General features: G+C 40.4%; 1 protein-coding gene across 3 annotated transcripts; it reads left to right on the forward strand.

Annotated features, from left to right (window-relative positions):
- Window positions 1-745: 745 nt before the first annotated feature.
- On the forward strand, window positions 746-19,568 carry crtc1b (CREB regulated transcription coactivator 1b). Of its 3 annotated transcripts, none has more exons than XM_023426531.2 (14): window positions 746-894; window positions 3,113-3,229; window positions 3,769-3,894; window positions 4,879-4,940; window positions 5,226-5,320; window positions 5,831-5,916; window positions 6,001-6,044; window positions 6,969-7,192; window positions 8,052-8,203; window positions 8,341-8,580; window positions 9,263-9,349; window positions 12,175-12,261; window positions 12,364-12,538; window positions 13,501-19,568. In XM_023426531.2, exons 1-14 carry the CDS (start codon window positions 769-771, stop codon window positions 13,710-13,712), a joined length of 1,833 nt encoding a protein of 610 aa, XP_023282299.1. In that variant the 5' UTR covers window positions 746-768; the 3' UTR covers window positions 13,713-19,568. The 3 variants fall into 3 exon arrangements, with proteins under 3 accessions (XP_023282299.1, XP_023282300.1, XP_023282301.1); XM_023426532.2 differs by having other exon boundaries at window positions 5,846-5,916; XM_023426533.2 differs by lacking the exon at window positions 9,263-9,349.
- Window positions 19,569-19,865: the final 297 nt, after the last annotated feature.

Genomic DNA, 19,865 nt, shown 5'->3' on the forward strand with positions numbered 1-19,865 from the left:
GGGTTGTTTAAGCTATAATTAATGAACATTATTAATGGTTAGGGTTAGAGGATAGCAACATATGGTTTGCCAGGTTGTGTGAAATCTTTCCCCGGCATGACACTTTCGTCTTTTTAGCCAACTACCTTATTATATTTTTTTCTTGGTGTTAATCACAGAAACCCTGGGGAAATGTCATATTATTCCATCATAGGGGTACTGTAAGGTTGCAACCATCAATTATTTTCATTATTAATACATGTCACGTTTATTTTTTCTAATCGCTTGTCGATTGTTCAAGCCCAGAATAACATATAAGGCAATAATTGTTTTAATTTGTACTGACCAACATTCATAAAACCCAAGGATATTGATATTACTGTGATAGAAAACTGGGGCAACTAGCAAATATTCACATATGAGAAGCTTGTACCAAGAATGTTCCTTGAATTCTTGGCATTTCTGCTCAAAAAAAACTTTTGGGTTCTCAAAATTGTTGTCAATTTTCAGTATCGGTTACTGGGTCCCTGGGGAAATTGTGAAACTGTACAGTGGGCACCAACAGGGGCCCAACAACAAAGTTTTGCCCCCGGTGCTCCTCAGGAGGAGAGTCCAGTCATGTTTGTGCTGTTTCATTGGAGACTCACCCACCTACAAACCCTGGGCTACTGGCAGCAGCTGCAGAGGCAAAAGGCGAAATAGCAGACACGCTGACCGTGCGCAATGACGACACAACAAGGCCCAGGCGTAGTGCGTAACGTAACATTCCATTGAGAAGAAGAGGGAAAGATGGCGTCCTCTAACAATCCTCGCAAATTTAGCGAAAAAATCGCTTTGCATAATCAGAAACAGGCGGAGGAGACTGCTGCGTTTGAAGAAGTGATGAAAGACTTGAACATCACCAGAGCTGCACGGGTAAGACGCGCACACCCCCGGCTGTTTACATTTTGTTACATCGCTGTTTTTGCAGCTAACGAACGCTGCGGAGATAAATCTGAACGTTGGGATGCTAAAGTGGCTAAAGTTAATATTAACGTCCTCAATGTTATCTGCACCGGTGCAACACCACAAAATCACGTTTTCACCCTGCCTGCAAAATAAAAAGCACCCTGGCCTTCCTCAGGGTAGTATAGCATGTGCAGCGTTAACCAGCTTATCTAGCCTGTGTAATGTGCACCTGTGCTCTTGTATGTGGATGGTTTGAGCAGCTGACATTTCATTAGCAAACACATCGGCTGGCATGTAAATCACAGTATAATAACATGTTTGGAAAGTCAGCTGCTGGAAACTGCATAGGAGCAGCATCTCTGTGAGGGATCGTATGTGATAACCAGTGACTGTCCTCTTTAGGTTAACCATCTACTACTAGCTTGACGTTACCCGTTACACCAGCTCGGCAGCTATTTGTTAACAATAAGCAAACATCAGACTTTTCGGAAATAAAGTCAGCTCTAAATGGCCCAACATGTCTGTTTTCCTAGCTCTAACAGTTTAGTTTAGTCAGTGTACATTAACGTTAAGTCAGCATAACTTTGTCAACTTTCTCTCAACGATGGTAAACAGATGAGTTAACCACCAGGGCTGCAACTAACAGTTTTATTTGTGTATAAAATGTTGGAAAATTGTAGAAAATGACCGTTATAATCCAACAGCCCAACACGATGTCTTCAAATATTTTGTTTTGTTCCACCAACGGCCCAAAACACAGATATATTTGGTTTACTATTATGTAGGACAGATAAAAAAACAAAGAAACAGTAGATTCTCTAATTTGAGAAGTTGGGAAGCAAATGTTGGTCGTTTTTGCTTGAGAAAAATAACTGAAATTAATTGAATTATTCATTTATCAGAAACTACCTATTCATTTTCTGTCTGTTGAGTTATGTTCCAGCTCCATTATCAATAAACCTGCTGATTATTATTATCCCATGTTTAATCAAAAGCTGGAAAGAGTGCTTGGTTTGTCCTTTATTACATTGATATAAAATAAGTGATTTTCATCATTTAAGTAATCAATTAATAAGAATTGACATTGGTTCCAGCTGCTAAAATGGGACTAGCTGCTCTGCTTTATATAATTGTAAGTTAAACAGGCAATTTTAAGATGACACTTTGGGCTCAGACATTGTGATAAGAATTTTTCACTATTTTTTTTACATTTCATAGACTAAACAATTGATTTATTATTCAAAATAAAATCTACAGATTAATTGATAATTGAAATAATTTAGTTGCAGTCCTAGTTTCCTCTATAAAGTATCATAAAATAGGGAAACATGCCCATTATAATTTCCTCAAATAAAAGTTATTGGATTATAGTCCAATAACATTCAATTAACAAACATATAAATCACAGTGACGAAGCAAATCTCAATATTTTAGAAGCTGAAACAAGGCAATGTTTTTTTTTCAACTTTCAACTAAAATGATTCATCAATTATCAAAATTGTTGCCAATTTTTGGTCAGTCAATTGATCAAGTAGTCGTTTCAGCTCAATGTACCACAAAAAGGAACAGCTTGTTGCCAGGAAACGTTTGGGCTAATTGTCGGCCCTATTGCTGGAAATGATGCCCACTTAGCACACGCTGCATCAGTGTAAACCTGAGCTGTACTGTCATTTACTGCATGGAGAAGAATTGAATTAACTTCTCTCAGATTTGTGGTCTCTGCCAGATTTCTTTGTGTTTCCATCCAAACATCCGTCCATTGCATTTGTTCAGATCAATCTTACTGCAGTTCATTATTGGTAGAAGAGGCCTTCCATCACATGTCACACATAATGACATACATGTCTTTTGTGACTGATTTCTCTATGAAGACGTGTGGCTGATGTACTAGCCAGATGTGTTACATGGAAAGTCTGATCTGTAATTGCACCAGCTGTCAGTCAGGTGTCACTCACATCAGCTGATGTGGTCTTTATTTGCTATGAAAGATGTTGTCTGCCTCTTGATTGTTCATGAAACAGCCACATCTGCCTGTCTCACCATGTTTCGTCTGTCAGTTAATGAAATCATTAATCGTTCATTTCACCACTGTGGACTGGCAGGTGTCATTCATTTTTAGCATCACTTTTTTTGTGAATCAGATCAGTCATTCACTCATGCTTTCATGCAATTTTACTTTGCACAGTTGCAGTTACAGAAGACCCAGTATTTGCAACTAGGGCAGAATCGTGGACAGTACTATGGAGGCTCACTGCCCAATGTCAATCAGATTGGAAATGGCAACATTGACCTGCCTTTTCAGGTGAGCCCTTAGCCTCTCGGCTGGTAAATCAAAGGTTTGTTCTCGAACAGTGTACCTTTTTTAGTTGTTGGCGATAATATTGGACACACAAAGGCTGCAGTTATCTGTAGTATTGGTGAAAGATTGGCTCAAAACAGTGAATAAAGCAATTAAAGAAAGTCTGCAGGCTTAGCTTAGGTTATGACGGTAGTAAAGTGTCCAGAAACGACCTGCTGGTCAAAGCTGCAAGGTCCGACCGGTTTTATCTTGGTTCAAGAATGAAAGAATGAAAGGATGAATGAAGTGTACTACAAGGCATACCAGTTCTACCCTGCAGTGTAATTTGGTTCCAAAATTTTTAAGTATATCATTGCTTGTCACGGCTTTCCATCTTTAAATACATTTGCCAACTCGAGCATCAGTATGGGGGGCCCATGGCTTGACTCATTTTGAAATGAACACATTTGCACCATTAATCCTAAGACATTATCCAAAGACATAGTTTTGCTGTGTAAGTAAGTGGTTTTGCTGGCCTCATTCACCTGGTGTGCTCACTCTAGAACTCGGTGCTGGATACCAGTCGGACAACCAGGCACCACGGGCTGGTGGAGCGTGTTTACCGTGACCGGAACCGCATCACATCTCCTCACCGCCGGCCACTGTCAGTCGACAAACACGGACGCCAAATATCCTTTGTCTGAAAGCGCGTGGGGATGAGGATGTTTTGACTTTATTTGTAGTTGCTCTGCTCTGAATCTGTACCCAGAGCCTGCTATATCACTGCAGGGTTTACACCTTTGGTCTTGTTTTGGCCTCTTTTTGATAACAGACACTTGGGTGACTTGGACCCCCTTGGCTGTTTCCAAAGACATAACATGATCTGAGTTGGTCTCAAGTGTGAACAGTTTCTGTCCAATTCTCATTGACACAAATACAATGACATTTCATTTCAGCATATTTCATAGTTGCAATGATGGATACACTTTAAAATGAATCTGAACTTGAGATGGGATATAAACTGTATGGGAGGATCTTCCAGCTCTGGCTCTTTATTCACAGTACCATGATAGATGAGAGTTGATTACATGGTTTAGCTAACAGAAGTAAGTAAGGAGTGTAATTGCTATGTATTAGACAAATAACACTGGAATTATTTTGTTTACACAGTGTACTAAACCAGACAAATTTGCATACAAAATGGTTTGTGAGGAATACATGCAGCATGTTAGCATCTGAAACCTCAGAGTGAAACAGTGGATAGTTGCCCAATCCATTTAGAGTGATGTCTCTGCAGTATATGTAGGTCTGACACATGACAAATACCACCAGTTATGGTTTGATACCTCTAATGGTGAGGTATCATCACACAGTGCTGCAGTGTTTGACAGATTTCGATCAAAGTGAGGTGAATTTAAGAGCGTGATATCGAATGATACAATATGAGACAGTGTGTTGTCACACTTCTGTTGACAGGATTATTCTTAGAAATATGTTCCACCATTAGGTAACAAGACGCTGACTGAAGCCCTTTTCAAAGTAATTGGATCCCAGTAACACTTGTGTGTATGTATCAGGTCTATTAGATTGAATCAGCCAAGAGACATAAAAGTATGGATTAGCTTGGATCCATTTTTCATCCCGCCTACTTTATTAGCCTTAACTAAATTCACATTGACAGCTGTCCTTACAGCTCAGTTTACCTCTCCCCACCGCCAGACACTAGCTGGAGAAGGTAAGCCACCTCCCCTTGTCATTTTGCCAAAGTGATAATTGAGGCACAAAACTGGATACAGCTCAATTGCAAAAATTAAAACATGACACCTGTGTATCCGTGTTGATACAAAATTTCCAAACTCAACCAACACAAAGAAGAGCACACATTTGCTGAATGACGGCAAACAAGTGTTCATAACAGTGTGAGATTCTTGATGGGTAAGATGCTGTAGACTTGGCTATCTGCCCTCAGTGTGGATTTGGCAGTGATTTTGCTGACATCTCATCTTTCTAACACATACAGGACAAATTCGGACTCTGCCTTACACCAGAGCGCCATGAATCCGAAGCCCCAGGAGGTGTTTGCAGGGGGATCACAGGAGCTGCAGCCAAAACGAGGTAACGGAAGATCCAGTTACAAAGACACAAGGCTGCTTTTATTTATTAATGTGCCAGTGCAGGCGGCAAACCTTAAATGACACAAAAGGGTTGATGTCACAAAGAAGTGGATCTAGACTCCTCATGAAATATTTATAGAGTAAATGGATACTGATCTCTGGCAAAGAACTACTTCAGCATGTAGTATAGCACACAGCTGGCTGTAGAGAAGTGACATCTCTTAATGAAGCTGACTCAGGATGATTTAGAGAGCAGGATCAATAATTCACTGATTATCCATGGATTATGTCTTTTTATGTGTGAGGCTCTGCTATAATGAAGCCAAGATTGGCTGGCATCCACAATCTGTCTGGTGGTCACCTTGCTATTTTTAGAGACTCGGCAATCTAGTGCACAGCAATATATTCTGCATGACTGGGTGGGATATTGATGACTCATTTCTTGCACTGATTTGAATTGTTGTGTATTTTGTCATAGCAAGCAACTGTGTCTTGCTGTTTCACTAATTAGTACTGCTGCTAACAGTGCCTGGGACGGAGAATTCAGAGTCAAATGCAGACAAGGATGCGCAGAAACAGTTGTGGAATGATAAGAAGGTACTGATGGGAGAGGGAAGGGCTGCAACCTGTACACTTGTTAAGGTACAAGATTTGCAGCTCATGATTACGTTTTCTCCTCAGGATGATGCATCAAAGCCCAACGCGTGTGATGTCCCGGGAATCAAGTGAGTGGCTCAAGTGTATTGTATTATTATTCTTTACAGTGAAACTCTGGGGTTAGTTACACAGCCATAAATAAGTCATGCTGTAAGTGCACCGATACAAGACAGCCGGTCTAGCTACACTAGAAACATGCTGGAAAGGCACTTAAACACGCTGCATGTAGTCCTACAGGAAATGACCCAGATGCTGGTATAACACATCTGATCCCAGTGAAAAGCAGAGTCTGGAAAGCAGTCATTGGTGCTTTTAATATTATTGTAAGAGTCGTCTGTTGTTCCCTTTCAGCACCACTTAATTTAAAATGAGGTTTAAATAAATGTTATGCTGTCCAAGTCACTAATGGATCACTGATGCTAAAATAGTACAGGAATCAGAAATGTTCCTCCCACAGTAATTAAATATAGTTTCATACACGGACTAATCCTAAATAACAGCTCTTAAGTGTTCTCTGGTGCTGTTAAAGGTTTGTTTACATCTGTAATGTTTGTCATGGGCCTGCATTTTCAATTCTAATAATTTATGAAGCATAAAATTCAGTCATTTCAGTCAAACTCGAGCAATGTCATATTTCACTGACCGGGCCTTGTAGTTTTCCCCGTCATGTGGCCAGTCACACTACATTAAAGTTCTGCTAAGGCGAAAAAAGTTTTATTGGCATGACATAAGTTATGTTACGTCTGTTGAAATGCACTTTTAAAGGATTATTAATTTCAAGGAAAATCATGACAGTAACATTATTGGTTCATAAATGGCCAGATTTAAATAGGTATTGAATTATGTCATGAAGTATCAGTGTCTTTAGTTAAAAAATATTGGCATCTTTGTTTGTTGATCAAAGTCTAGACCACATATTGTGTCACAGAAAAACTAAAAAGCGTTTCTCATGACTGATGGAACTCTTTTTTTCTTTTTCTTTTTTTTTTTAGTATATTCCCATCACCAGACCAGGAATTGAACCCATCCGTGCTCCCAGCTGCACACAACACCGGCGGTTCGCTGCCTGATCTGACTAACATCCAGTTCCCTCCTCCGCTATCCACCCCGCTGGACCCCGACGACACCGTGGCCTTCCCCTCCCTCAGCTCGTCCAACAGCACAGGCAGCCTGACCACCAACCTCACCCACCTTGGCATCAGCGCTGCCAGCCACGGTAACAACCTGTCATTCATGCTCGCCATGTGAGGAGGTAGAGTGATGGGAAAAACCTCTGTATGCTTTACACTCACACTTCACTTAAATTTTTATTACGAGCATAGTTGTAGCACAAAAAACATTTTGTAGTTATTTGGAGTTTATTTGGAACTGGATAGTAGGTAAAATATTTAGTTTGAAACAGCCACAAAGTAAAACAGTAGAAGATATCAAACCTAAGAGTTGCTACTGTAATACTAGTTGTGTTTTCCCTTTATATCATTTGCCTATACAGCAATTTGTGAAACAAAGCTCAAAAATATGTCAGCGATATTCTCAAAATGCCAAAAAGTAACAGGATTCTATTCTACGCTCATATCTGCGACCTCAAGTGAAAGCACATGCAGTGTTGGCATGAGTTCTGAGTCTGGATCAGCAGACTGTTGGCTGCCTTTTCATCATTTCCGATGACTTGGCCTTTCTGAGCTGATGATCAGTTTGGCTCAACAGCATCAATTAGTCACAGCCTCTCATATTTGAACCCGAAGAACCACGTAGGAGCTGTACAAAAGCACAATGGACTTGTGTCTTGGTCATATGCTATTCTGCGGTAAACTCTTACGCATTCCACACACTAAAGCTGCAACAGTTACTTGAATTGAGCAAATATTTTGATAATCGATTCATCATTTTTTAAGAATAAAATGCCAATATTCTCTGGTTCTAGCTTTTCAAATATAGTATTGGAGTAATAGAGTGTTTCCTGACATTTTATAGACCAATTGACGAATTGATTAATTGAGAAAATAATCAGGGGATTCGGTAGGTCTGAGTTGAGTTGAGTTGAGTTGTATTCACCTGTATTTGTTTCTTCCCAGGGATCCCTACCTCCTCTCAGCCCACCATGACTGTCACGGCACAGCGCCGGCAACCTCCTGTGGTGCCGCTCACCCTCACCTCTGACCTCCATCTTCAACAGTCCCCGCAGCAGCTCTCACCCACCCTGTCCTCACCTGTTAACATCACACAAGTAAGGAGCTGCTGGGCCAGTGTACAGTTGTGGCCTGGGTGGTGTTTTTATAACAGTAAAGCACTTTGACTCTAGGAGGGTAAAGAGTTGAAATTACACACAAACCCTAAACAGAGTGTGTATGCGTCTTTCTTCAGGCCGTGCCAACGGAGTCGTTGACCCTGGAGCAGCAGCTCGCCCAGTACCCCCTGTTCAACCAGTTGACTGCTCAGGCCCAGGCCCAGCTGCTCAGCGACCTGCAGAAGCAGCAGCAGGCCCTGCCGCAGGGCATCCAGCTCATCGCCTTGCCAACTCAGGCCTCTACTGGTACAGTCACCGCCACTGCAAGCAGCCCCTCACCAGACAGCCAGACGACCGCCAGCATCAGCATCAGCTCGGTAAGGAGCCAGGAAGTCTAATCAGAGACTGGAAGCAGAGATAAAACAAACAGTTAACCTGATGAAATGACTGGGACTGTTTTGCTTATTCTTAAGGTTCTATTCATTTTGTCACTTTATTGTTCAACCCAGAACACCCAGTGAATATCTTCACATCCTTTTTATGCTACAGGACTTTTACATTAATTTGTCATTTTTTTTTAGAATAACTCACCTTATTTACTCTTGACTATCAGATCATTTTTATTAGTTGTGTGATGATCAGGAAGATGCTAACAGGGTTTTTTTTAAAGCTGACAAATTCTTCTCACCATTTGAAACTTTTAGCATTTTCTATAGTTTTCTCAGCTTTTGTGTAGGTTAAGGCATTTTGAGATACAGTAGGAGGAAATTGGCTTATATAGACTTATACGAAAGACATATACACCTTTGACCACTCTCTATAACACAACAATAACTTCAGCTATGATATCAGATGTTACTGTTCCACAGTCACATTTTCCAGCCACAGAGTTGCCCCACAGTTTATCAGCTGGTGATTCCTAATACTTCCCACTTGCATGTATACACTTTATACATACTGAGCAGGTCCTTGGCTGATGCCCTCTCACACCCCGTCCTTTGAAGTTTGTGTGTGCCAGGCATGAAGCTTAGTGCTAGCTAACCCTCTTCCCTCCAACAGTACCGCAATCAGACTGGCTCACCAGCCACTCAGTCTCCAACCTCCCCAGTCTCCAATCAAGGCTTCTCCCCCGGCGGCTCGCCTCAAGTAAGGGCCCACCCACCGAGCTAGCTGCTGTTTGGGGAAGGGCTTTGCGTCTGGGGGGAAAGCTAATTGTAGATGAGTTAGGCTGCTTTTCATTCTCTGTATCAGCAGTTAACCACTCATGGTGTCAACAGCTGCATAAATCATTTCTTCATCACCACTGTCACTGTTCACTGTGTGCATGACAACATGGCGATAGTTTGTTGATGGAGGCCCGACCATTTGTTACTGTGAACATGTTAATGTTCATTTGAGCTACACATGATTGAATCTTATGTTCGTTTGTGGTGAGCTGCAAGATGAAGACAAGAGGTCTCAGATTGTTGTGAATAGACTAAATAGTGTTCCACAGGTAAATTATGAAGTAGTGTATTGGCTACAACTGTGATACACTCATCCTGTTGGGAAAGTTTCCCTAAGAGACCATTAATCTAAGGGCAAGGAAGTCCTCATCATTGAGGCCTTTTCTCCTGTAGAAGTGAAACATGAAATACGGTAATACACAAAACACACATTTTTGTAACTTCCCATCAGTCTCATACCTGCAGTTTGAGCGGTAAAATCATTTTCTCTGGCAGTAAGCATTTTTCAGTCTTGAGTGTCTCTGAGCTCATCATCCATGCCGGCCGTTATTCTTGGCTGTTTTCTGCAGTAAAGACGTTGGGAGATGCTATGAACCCGATGCCAATCATGATGCTTATATTTGCTCCGTGGCAGCAAAACACCAGATCATGAAGCCTTCAGAAACACCTGCAGGTTACCCTGGACTACCAAAACATATTTATGGCTGACTATTAACAGTTTCACTATAAACTAGGGCTGCAAATGAAATCGAAATATAATCGAAATTGCAATATGAACTGAAGTGGCAACAGCTGCCATTTTTTTTGATAAAGGTAAAATGTGTCTGAACATTTTTGTGCGTTATTAGCACCATCAGCATTGTGGTGCTGCAGAGACGCCCCGGCCTACAAATCATATTCTCCAGACCTTTTTTTTTTTTTGTTTGTATATCGTTCAGCCCTTCTATAAACAGACTTGAAAACACTCGCTAGCCTAGCAACTTTAAGGCTACGAACAACCCATAATGCAACACTCTCAGTAGAAGGGCCTGTTAAAGCAGTCCTCTCTGCATTCAGAAAGAATATTTGATGTTCTGAACATGTAATTGTCTAGTCTTTGAATATAAGACAACTTCCACTTTTTCCAATGTAATTCCCAGAAAAAAATATCTTGTTACATTCTGGCCAATATCATATCAGTTGTTTTTTGGTTTAAAATTTGAACTAAGTTGAAATACATTTCTTAATTGATTGGTTGTGTGTTCGTTCCCTCAAACAGACTTTATTTCAGAATAATTCTCCCATGTATTTTGGGTCATTGGAACACAACTCTGCCTCCATTTACATCTGCTATTTACATACACACAAACACAACATGTCGCTGCCTCCTGTGGGGAAGAGTCATCAGAGCTTTATTCCATCTTCTATAAAACATTTGGCAGAGAGGAAAGGACAGCTGCATGTGTTTTAATAATACACGTTATGTGTTCAGTGTTTTTCAGGGTGCATGGCCACTTAATGGCTAAAGGCCACATCAAGAAAAGCCATTACTCTGTCAAAAGCTGAAAGATAAGATGTCAGAAAAATGAAAATAACAGGTTTTTTAGTTAATGTGAGAAAGCTGACTTGGAAATACGAGGAGGAGGGACTCGAAAAGGGAAAAAGTACAGAGGTAAAGATCAAATCTAGACCAGCTAAGACTTTCACACACTGATTAATGTCCTCGGCTTCAGTAACTAAAAGGTTAACGTTGGAAATGGTTAGACTGGGACTCCACCACTAAAAGAAAGCCAATCACACAGTGTTGACTCTGGGTCCAGTGGTGCTTTTCTCATTGCAAGAATATTTGAAAGGGAAAACCTGGTATTTGTCTGCCCGGTGGTGTTCTCACATTTTACTCACCTCTTTCATTGCAGAGATGTGGAACATGAAGGCTCGGGCAAGAGTGACACTGAGTGGGGGAAAGAGCCTCTGTAGATTTCCAAAAGCACTTAAATTCAAAAGAAATCATCTCAAATGCTTGCCTCTTAGTCTAAGTGAAGGTAAAGGAAATCCCTAGATATCCTGTATAAGGTAGAGTGGTGGATGAAAGTGTTTGAGATGGTTTCTGTTGAATAGATGTTTTTGCTGTTGGGTCATTGTGCTCTTTGCCCTCATCAACCTTGCTCTTGTTGGAGTCCACGTTTTTCAAATCTCTTCAGCTGTAGCAAATGAACAATAGTTGTAATGAACTAAAATATGAGAATAACCCTTGTTGTTGCCAGATGCCAGAATTTCCCTTTAACAAATTGATTTGTGTTTGTGTCGTCATGAGCAGGGCTGCCGCACTGTTGTATATCCCTGTCTCCAGGGACGGGACAAACAACCACACCATGTTCATTCTCCCATTCCATGTCTTAGGGTTTCTTTTTTTTTTTCATTTGAAATTATTAGGTGTGTTTGTTTAATTTGAATAATAAATCATAAAGAAAATCCCTTTTTTTAAAGTTTTTTTCGAGCGTTTCATTCACCTCTTTTTGTCTCTCGACCACGACAGCTCTAATCCAGAAAACCATTTGCTTCGGTCACTGCTCGGTCTGACAGTTGTGTCACTTTGTGTTTTGCTTGTGTTTTCTGTTCTTCCTTCGCTGAAATGTCTGCTTGTGGGCCCAGATAACCTGCCCTCTGGCTAATATTGCTTTTTTTTGTGTGTGTGTGTGTGTTTTTAATTGTTGCTGCTTTCTTACCAGTTGTTCTGAATTTTTTGGTTTACTTCTCTTCCTCCAGCACATCCCTGTGGTGGGCAGTATATTTGGCGACTCCTTCTATGATCAGCAGTTGGCATCGAGGCAGACCAATGCACTTTCTCACCAGGTGACACAGAACGCTCAGAAAGCCAATAAGCAGCAGTGACAGAAATGTTTTCATCAGAAAGTCACTGACTCAAACGCCACGTTTCAATTCTCTGATTTCTAGCTGGAGCAGTTCAACATGATCGAGAACCCCATCAGCTCCACCAGCCTTTACAACCAGTGCTCCACCCTCAACTACACACAGGCGGCCATGATGGGCCTCACTGGGAGCAGCCTACAGGACTCTCAGCAGCTGGGCTACAGTAACCACGGCAACATCCCCAACATCATCCTAACAGGTAGCCACACCAGCCAGTCCATTAGATATACTTTTGCCCTATTCCACTTGAGTTTGACCATGAGCACATGGGACTCATTTAAACACAGTTATGTGCTTATCTACTTCACAGTTTGGATGCTGCAGCGTAACTGCGGAGTAGTATTGAGTTTAACTTCTTTCCCAGGATGAAATTACCTCCCTCTTCCAGCGCAAGATGACAGTGATGACATGTAGGAATTTATTTATGGTTAAATGCAGGATATAGTAACAGTGATATCGTACTCGCCCCCAGTGAAAGTTGAGATATCAGAATGCAGCCATGTTACTAAATGTATGTCCAATATGTCTGACCACATTCTGTTGTAAACATCCATCGCAGGTCACAGACTGACTTGAGGCTGTACTTGGATTGTCCTGTGCAATGAGGACATTTTTTGTAACATCACTGGTGCTCATGTTTGTTTTATCTCTAAATAAAGTGGCTAGATAATCTGTTTTATGCAGCCCGCATGATTGTCAGTCTGCCTGTGTTTGTTGCTCCACTGGACCTATTTTTAGTGCCGTCGCTGTGTTCAGAGATCTCAACAATTACTTTGGAAAGTGCAATGTCACATAAACAACAGAACTGCGGCACAGGGTTAGAAAAAGACTCTCCACACGTCACATGGTGGCATTATATGATCCTTTAAGCTCAAAATAATATTTTAACGATATTTGTTCTGGCTTTATGTGTAATTGTGTGTAATAATTCTTTGTATTTATTGTTTTCTTTTCCCAAATTATATAAGTGTCAAATGACAGCTTGATTAAAATGTCCAAAATAACATAACCAGTGTAACATAATAGAAAATAGTTTGTAGTTACTGTTGCCATTTAAGAAATGCAGATACCTCTTTAAATTTATTGTAAAAAAAACATTGGACTGTCCCGTGTTTCTCAGACGTCAGTATCACCATCTTTCTCTATTGTCTCATTTCTCAGTCACAGGCGAGTCTCCTCCGAGCCTCTCCAAAGAGCTGACCAACTCTCTGGCCGGTGTTGGTGATGTCAGCTTCGACGCAGACTCTCAGTTTCCTCTGGACGAGCTGAAGATCGATCCACTCACCCTGGACGGACTGCACATGCTCAATGACCCCGACATGGTGCTCGCCGACCCCGCCACCGAGGACACGTTCAGGATGGACAGGCTGTAACGTTAGAGGCCGACTGTGGCCAAGAACAAGAAGGGGAAAAAAAAAAAAAAAAAAACCACACTAACTTGTGAATGGAGAGAAGCAAAGGGCAGGATGAACCCTCTCCCTCGTTGCATGGCTGTCCAGCTGTCCGACCTCGCCCTCGACTCCGTGAAGCCCTTTGAAACGATGCGCCACCAAAAGACAACAGGGAAAAAGACATCCAGTGGCTTGCCGGGGAATGGCCTCGCTGTCGTTTTGAATGAGATTGGTCGCTCAGCGCTTTCGCTAGCCTGCTGTGTTTACAGTGTACCATTACATGCCACATATATTCCAAAAACGCACATTTGACTTTTTTTTTTTTTTTTTTCTTTTCATATCCACTGTACTATTTGTTTTTGTTCATAATTTGCTCGTAGCAGGAAGCTGCTAGGACATTGGGCTAAACCATTCCCGTTATAACGGCTGTGTTCAAAAACAAACAAAAAAGAAAAAAACTTTGCTTTCCTGTACCCGGCAATCAAATGAATCGGTTTTTCCCATCATGCCGTAACGGCTTTCTATTTCACACTCAAAGCTTTATTTTTTGACAACCAAATGTTATTTTCATCATGTACTGTATGTTTTGATGCTTTATGTATTTATATGTTCTATTTATTTATTTGGTTAAAGATTTTATATTCCATTTCATAATTTAAATTTGATGCCAAAATGCTCTCTGTAGGCATAGTGTAAAATTGCACTGATGTAATTTGTGTCTATTTATTAATTACTAACATATTTATATATGTGTTTGTTAAGCTACTTGGTTAATGAAGGAGTGCAAAACCTCCCCATAGTTGCTCTTTGGTGTTCGATGTGCCATTCTCTGATGTGGGACGTGGTAGACGTTGCCATGCTGCAGCCCAGCGGTCAAATCAAAATGTCATAGTTTCCAGAAATGGATTTGGGTTTTATGCCATTTGAATTAATTCTTTTCTGAGAAAATCATCAGGTATTTCTATTTAACTAGAAAGCAAGAGAAACGTGTCCAAATTCATTTTCTGCCAGTGAAAAGCCAATATCCATGCAGACTGAAGCTGTCTGTTTTTAAACCAGAGAACACTAAAATCTTAAATCTTTTTCACTGTGAAATCACCTGATTTTGCCTTACATGAGTATTCTACTGTTCTACTTAAGTGTCTAATGTGACAGCGTATTTTCGTAACTTATTGTAACATTTTTCTTGTATTTGAGAGGAACTTAACTTTTGATTAGTGATACTTGTGGTTATGTTGTGTAAGGTTTGACAAATCAATGTACTGTATTTTGTAGCGGTACAGTTTATAGCCAAATTGTTGATGTTTTTTAAAGTGGGGCAAAAAAAAAAAACTAAATGAAAAAAACTCAAAAGGACGGGTTTAAAGTGTTTGAGAAGTAGTGCAATTATGGGGAGGCTTTTTGCTCCTTGACAGGGAAGCTCTAACAAAAACGCTACTGACCTTTGCAACAGGGGTCATCAATAACAAAAGTACCATACAGCAAATAGGGGTTTTAAATATTGATTGAAGGATATGTAACAGTATCAAAGCCTTCAAATGGTTGTATTCGTTAGACGCCGTCTTGCAGTCTCAGAGTTTATGAAGATAAGGATATTTTTATTACAGTGAGTAAACTGAATGAAGTAGAAAAAGGCTACGTAAAGATTATGTTTAAGAAAGAATATGAGTGTATTTATATATTTAAAGTATTTTATGCAATTTTTTTTTTTTTGCCAGCACCAACACCGGCCCCGTTCCATTCAAAACAAGCAGGGATCTAATAGAGTCTAAAAGAGTTCACACAAATCTGAAAATGTACATCCCGACATCATCTCTAGCTACGTCCATGACACAGTTGTCTTTTGCCAAAAATGTGTCAAAACAAATTGTGTCAAATTTTAAGATTCACGTCAGATGTCGGTCCGCTTCAGCCTTTTGTCAGAGTTTCCCTGAGAGTCGTGTGTAGGTCTGTGGGATCATGTTTGGTATATTGTAATGTTCATGTACAGACGTGCTAATCATTTACTCACCTAAAGCGCTGTTGGGAAAAGTTCCCAACCCCCTCCCCCCCCTCTTCCCGAAAAGGAATCACGTTTGGTTTACTGCACTCCTCTACAGTTGTACAGTTGGTTTCAGTTGAAGTGTTTCTTGTCTGCTGTACACCTCCATCAAAGGTTTTGTTTGCCTTCAACAGATCTGTGATTCCTATGCAAATGAGACAAAAAATGACCCTCAAAGGAAAAAAAAAAATCCACCTGGCTGATGTTTTATTGTTTAACACATTCCAGGAGTTAAGCTGGATTTATGCTTCGGAGATGGTGTGGTAATGGAGACCTCCTCAAGAATGTAACTACACACTGCAGCTACAGCTGGAAGTGTGATTGGTCAGCTTGGCCTGCTTGTGTTCTCTGTGACATGTTGCTGATGCTGGTAGAAATCGCTGACAGTCACATTTTCAAGGGAGGGTCAGTAATCTCCTCTTCAATATCACTCCACAAATTTATATTGTGAGCTAGAGAAGCCACAACTTTCCCTTTTGCAGTATTGCACATCTAAATTATTACTAAATTATTACTTTTGTGCATAAGATATACAAACTTGTACAGACATGATAGAGACAAGGATTTCAAGGGCTCTGTTGACCGTCACAAAATAACAGAAAAAGTGGAAATGATGAATGATCATCTCTGTTCAGCTGCTGGACAAATGTGTGTTTTTGAGATTAAGCTCCTTTGTATCCCTATAGAACATGAAAGAAAAGATGTAGTCTTCTTTAGTTGGAGAGTACAGTGTATAATGAGTGCAGGACGTGGAGTTTTGCAGTGGTGCTATGACAATCAACGAGTGAAATCGTACGCTGAGCTATAAATGAATCTGCCAGAGAAGCATAAATCCAGCTTTACTTTGAAATGAAGTGTCTTTTCTTTCTTTTCTTTTTCTTTCTTTTTTTTGTACATCACTCACCCTGCCTGTTCTGTCTCTAATCACTCTTGGATAGTCTCTACATTTTTCACAATTCCCGTCCACCTTAATGCATACTTCCTCTCTGCCTCTTCTATGAATTTCTTCCTGTGTGACTGTTGAACTTTGGTGCGAAACTGCTGCTCCAGAAAGAAACCCTTTCTCTCTAATCCTAAAGGAACTGATGCCAAACTTGACCTACTCTTAATGTTTTAGATCATTGGAACATTTTACTGTAGTGAAACATTTGTCACGGGCCAGGTACTCATTGAAGGAAGAAAAATAAACAAAACAAAACAAAAAAAAGGCCCAGAAATGCACAACACTTTACCAGGAGCTGATTTTGTGTATCTAAAGTTGGGATTTTTCCTCAGAGTCACTGAAACAAATGTATAGAGCTCATTCTTTACATGTTTCCAAAGGTTTTTATTCCTAAAAGAAAAAAAATACGTATTGTCTTAGACCCGAACGTCACTGCTGCGTTACCAATAATGCCGGTGTGTTGAGCTTTCCTGTCATTTCTTTTCTCTCATCCTGCTGAATAACAGTCATTCACACTGACCTTGTACATACACTATAGCTGAAACAAAATGCATGACTAAACTGACAGTCCAAACCTCTAAATGAGAAAAGGCCTTCTATAGCTCCGCAGGTTTGATTTGTGTAACATAAAGCTATCACCAAGTCTGAAGGGATGCATGTATGGGTCTCTCCTGAGCGACAGTTAACTCCTGTTAAGTGACTCTGTTACCTCCATCTCTGTATAATGCTACTTCACGAATGATAAAAGAATGTATTTTCTGTGGCAGTGTCCTAGTTTGAGCCTGTTGCCAAATGACCTGACGCTTGGAGTTTTTTCTGGTCCCGGTCTTCTTCTCTTCTCTGCTCTTCGGTTGTCTCTTTCCTCCTCCCAAAAAAACAGACTGTTGCTCGTTCCACTCTCTCTCTTTCTCTCTCTCTCTCTCTCTCTCTCTCTCTCTCTTCCTACTGTAGCATCTCACTGCGTACGAGTCGGTGTAAACAGGCGATTCTCATACTGTCGATCCGGCCGCCTCCTCTCCGTCATCACAACCTTTTGGCTTTCTTGAGAGAATGAAAGGAGGTTCTGTCTCGCCAAGACGGCAGGTTGTGGGAGCTTCTGCATTACGCAGGCAGCTGCATGACATGACAGACACATTGAGCAGATTCTTATCCCATGTTATGTACAGGACTTAAATCTAGCTATGCTGAAGTGGAGTGTGTTTTAAGACATCAGATATGATTGTTTTATGTTGTCGTTGCCTATCATGTCAGGTTCTGGACTGGGTAAAGTGTAATTCTGTTTTTTATTTGATTTTTTTTATGTTTTTGTGCAGTGTTTAGTCCACTAGTTGCTTGGCACTTTATTTGTGACCTCCTGGCTTTTGAGCAGGGACTGTTCTGCCCGATGTGAATGCTGACTGTTTCACACCAGATGTATACTCCGGAGATATTTTCATGTCAAAGAAAAGATGACTTCTATATTTTCCTTTGTAAACTATATTTTGGCTTGTCTTGTTTTTTTTTTGTATTTTTTTTGGTATTTGTTTTGTTTTGTTTTTTATCTGTGAAGATTTTAGGAGATGCAAAACTAGAAAGGGCTTACTCCAGTGCAGCTTGCGCTCTTGTGTTGGAAAAGAACGGCGCTCCGAATGTATTTCTCTGTTGGTCATTATCCCCCACATGAAAACCACATTGAGCGATTCACGCTTCACACAGTGACACTAGATCGGCCTCAGTGCAGCAGTTAGTTGCAGTTTGCGTCTTGACTTTGGCCACACGAACTGCTGCCAACAGAGAACTGCACTGAACGCTGCTGCAACACAGTCTCACTTCTTGAAATGATCCAAACTCTGAAATGCAGGTTACATGTTTTGGACATGAAGAAGGTGATTCCATCAAAATGAAAGCATGTGGCCCAGGTCTTCCCCGGGACACCACGCTCTACCAGAGGTTCCCAGCTGCCAAAAAACATCTGGTCGATAAAGCGTGGTGTGCTGGAGAAGAGATGCCAGACATGAGACATGAAGACATAAAGTGGTGACATATGTGACAGGGGTGTTAATGTAGTTGCCATTTTCACTTGTCACACAAAGTGAACAATGACTGTGTAACACTGGTGAAGGTTAGAATTAAATTTAGGCAACTTAACGACTTTGAATAAAGTTAGGACAATGTAGAAAAAAAAAAAAGAAGAAGCGGTTAATAAGGTAAAAGAAATGTAACCATTGATCATCAGAGCTGAAGCTTGGTCGTGGATACTTCTCACATGTAGAGCCTGAATTTGCGTTTTAAAATACTGGAAACAAACTTCTCAGGCCGATGAACAAAGAATTGGAGGTCCATATTCCAAACATTAAACAGAAGGATGACCTCAGAGTATATTTTACTACGTCCCATGAACTGTTTGGTTCTGACTCATCTGCTTGTTTTAGTTTAAGACTCCCCTCGCTTGCATTACTTCTTAGCACAGCCCATGTTTATGCTGTGTTAAAAAAAGCAGTGAAGCTAAATCTGGGTCCAAACTGAAAAAGCAGATGAGTGAAGTTCATACAGGCGTCCTGTGTTTCAAGGTTTATCCTCAATCCCAGAGCAAAAGGAAAGAGCTGCTGCTCGGTCTTTACTGCTTGTTCCCAGAGTGTTTTAGGTCTGAAATGTCCTTTTAATAACACAGGGTTTTCTACATCGACTAAAAGGCTCTGGAAAAACAGTTTAAATTCCACGTAAAGCTTATAGTGAGAATAGCATTATATCACTGTTGTCCTGTTAGTCGTAGTAAAAGATCTGTAGTTATTTATTTGTTGCCATGTGATTCTCCTTATGTGACCATTTGTTTATAAGATGAAAGAAAAATGTCAATTAAATTGAATGTGGAAGATTTTTCTCTGCACATAGTCTTGATTTGGAGAATAATGCTGGTTTAAAAAAAAAAAAAAATGTCCGGTTTCATTTTACAACATCACAGCGTGTTGCTGTGGACATGCATGATGTTTCGATCCTGTTGTATATTGTCTTTGCTATCGTTTCTATTTTGTAATCTGTATTTCAAAATGCAAAATTTAAAAGATTATTTTGGATATGTGCATGCTTGTGAAATGTTCAGAATGTTGATTTCCACTAAAAGCTGTTGAGTTTGAAAAAAGTCATGTCTGTTACTTAAAGTCAAATGTTTGAC

Source organism: Seriola lalandi, unplaced genomic scaffold (genome assembly GCF_002814215.2).
Source record: "Seriola lalandi dorsalis isolate HSWRI2012SDOR001 ecotype SW California unplaced genomic scaffold, Sedor1 jcf7180002054829, whole genome shotgun sequence".
Taxonomy (NCBI): Eukaryota; Metazoa; Chordata; class Actinopteri; order Carangiformes; family Carangidae; genus Seriola; species Seriola lalandi.

Coding starts and splice junctions, on each gene's coding strand:
- crtc1b (XM_023426531.2), top strand. CDS start 769: ATGGCGTCCTCTAACAATCCTCGCAAATTTAGCGAAAAAATCGCTTTG. Junction 3,895..4,878: donor TCGACAAACACGGACGCCAA/ATATCCTTTGTC, acceptor AACTAAATTCAC/ATTGACAGCTGTCCTTACAG. Junction 8,581..9,262: donor CCAGCATCAGCATCAGCTCG/GTAAGGAGCCAG, acceptor TCCCTCCAACAG/TACCGCAATCAGACTGGCTC.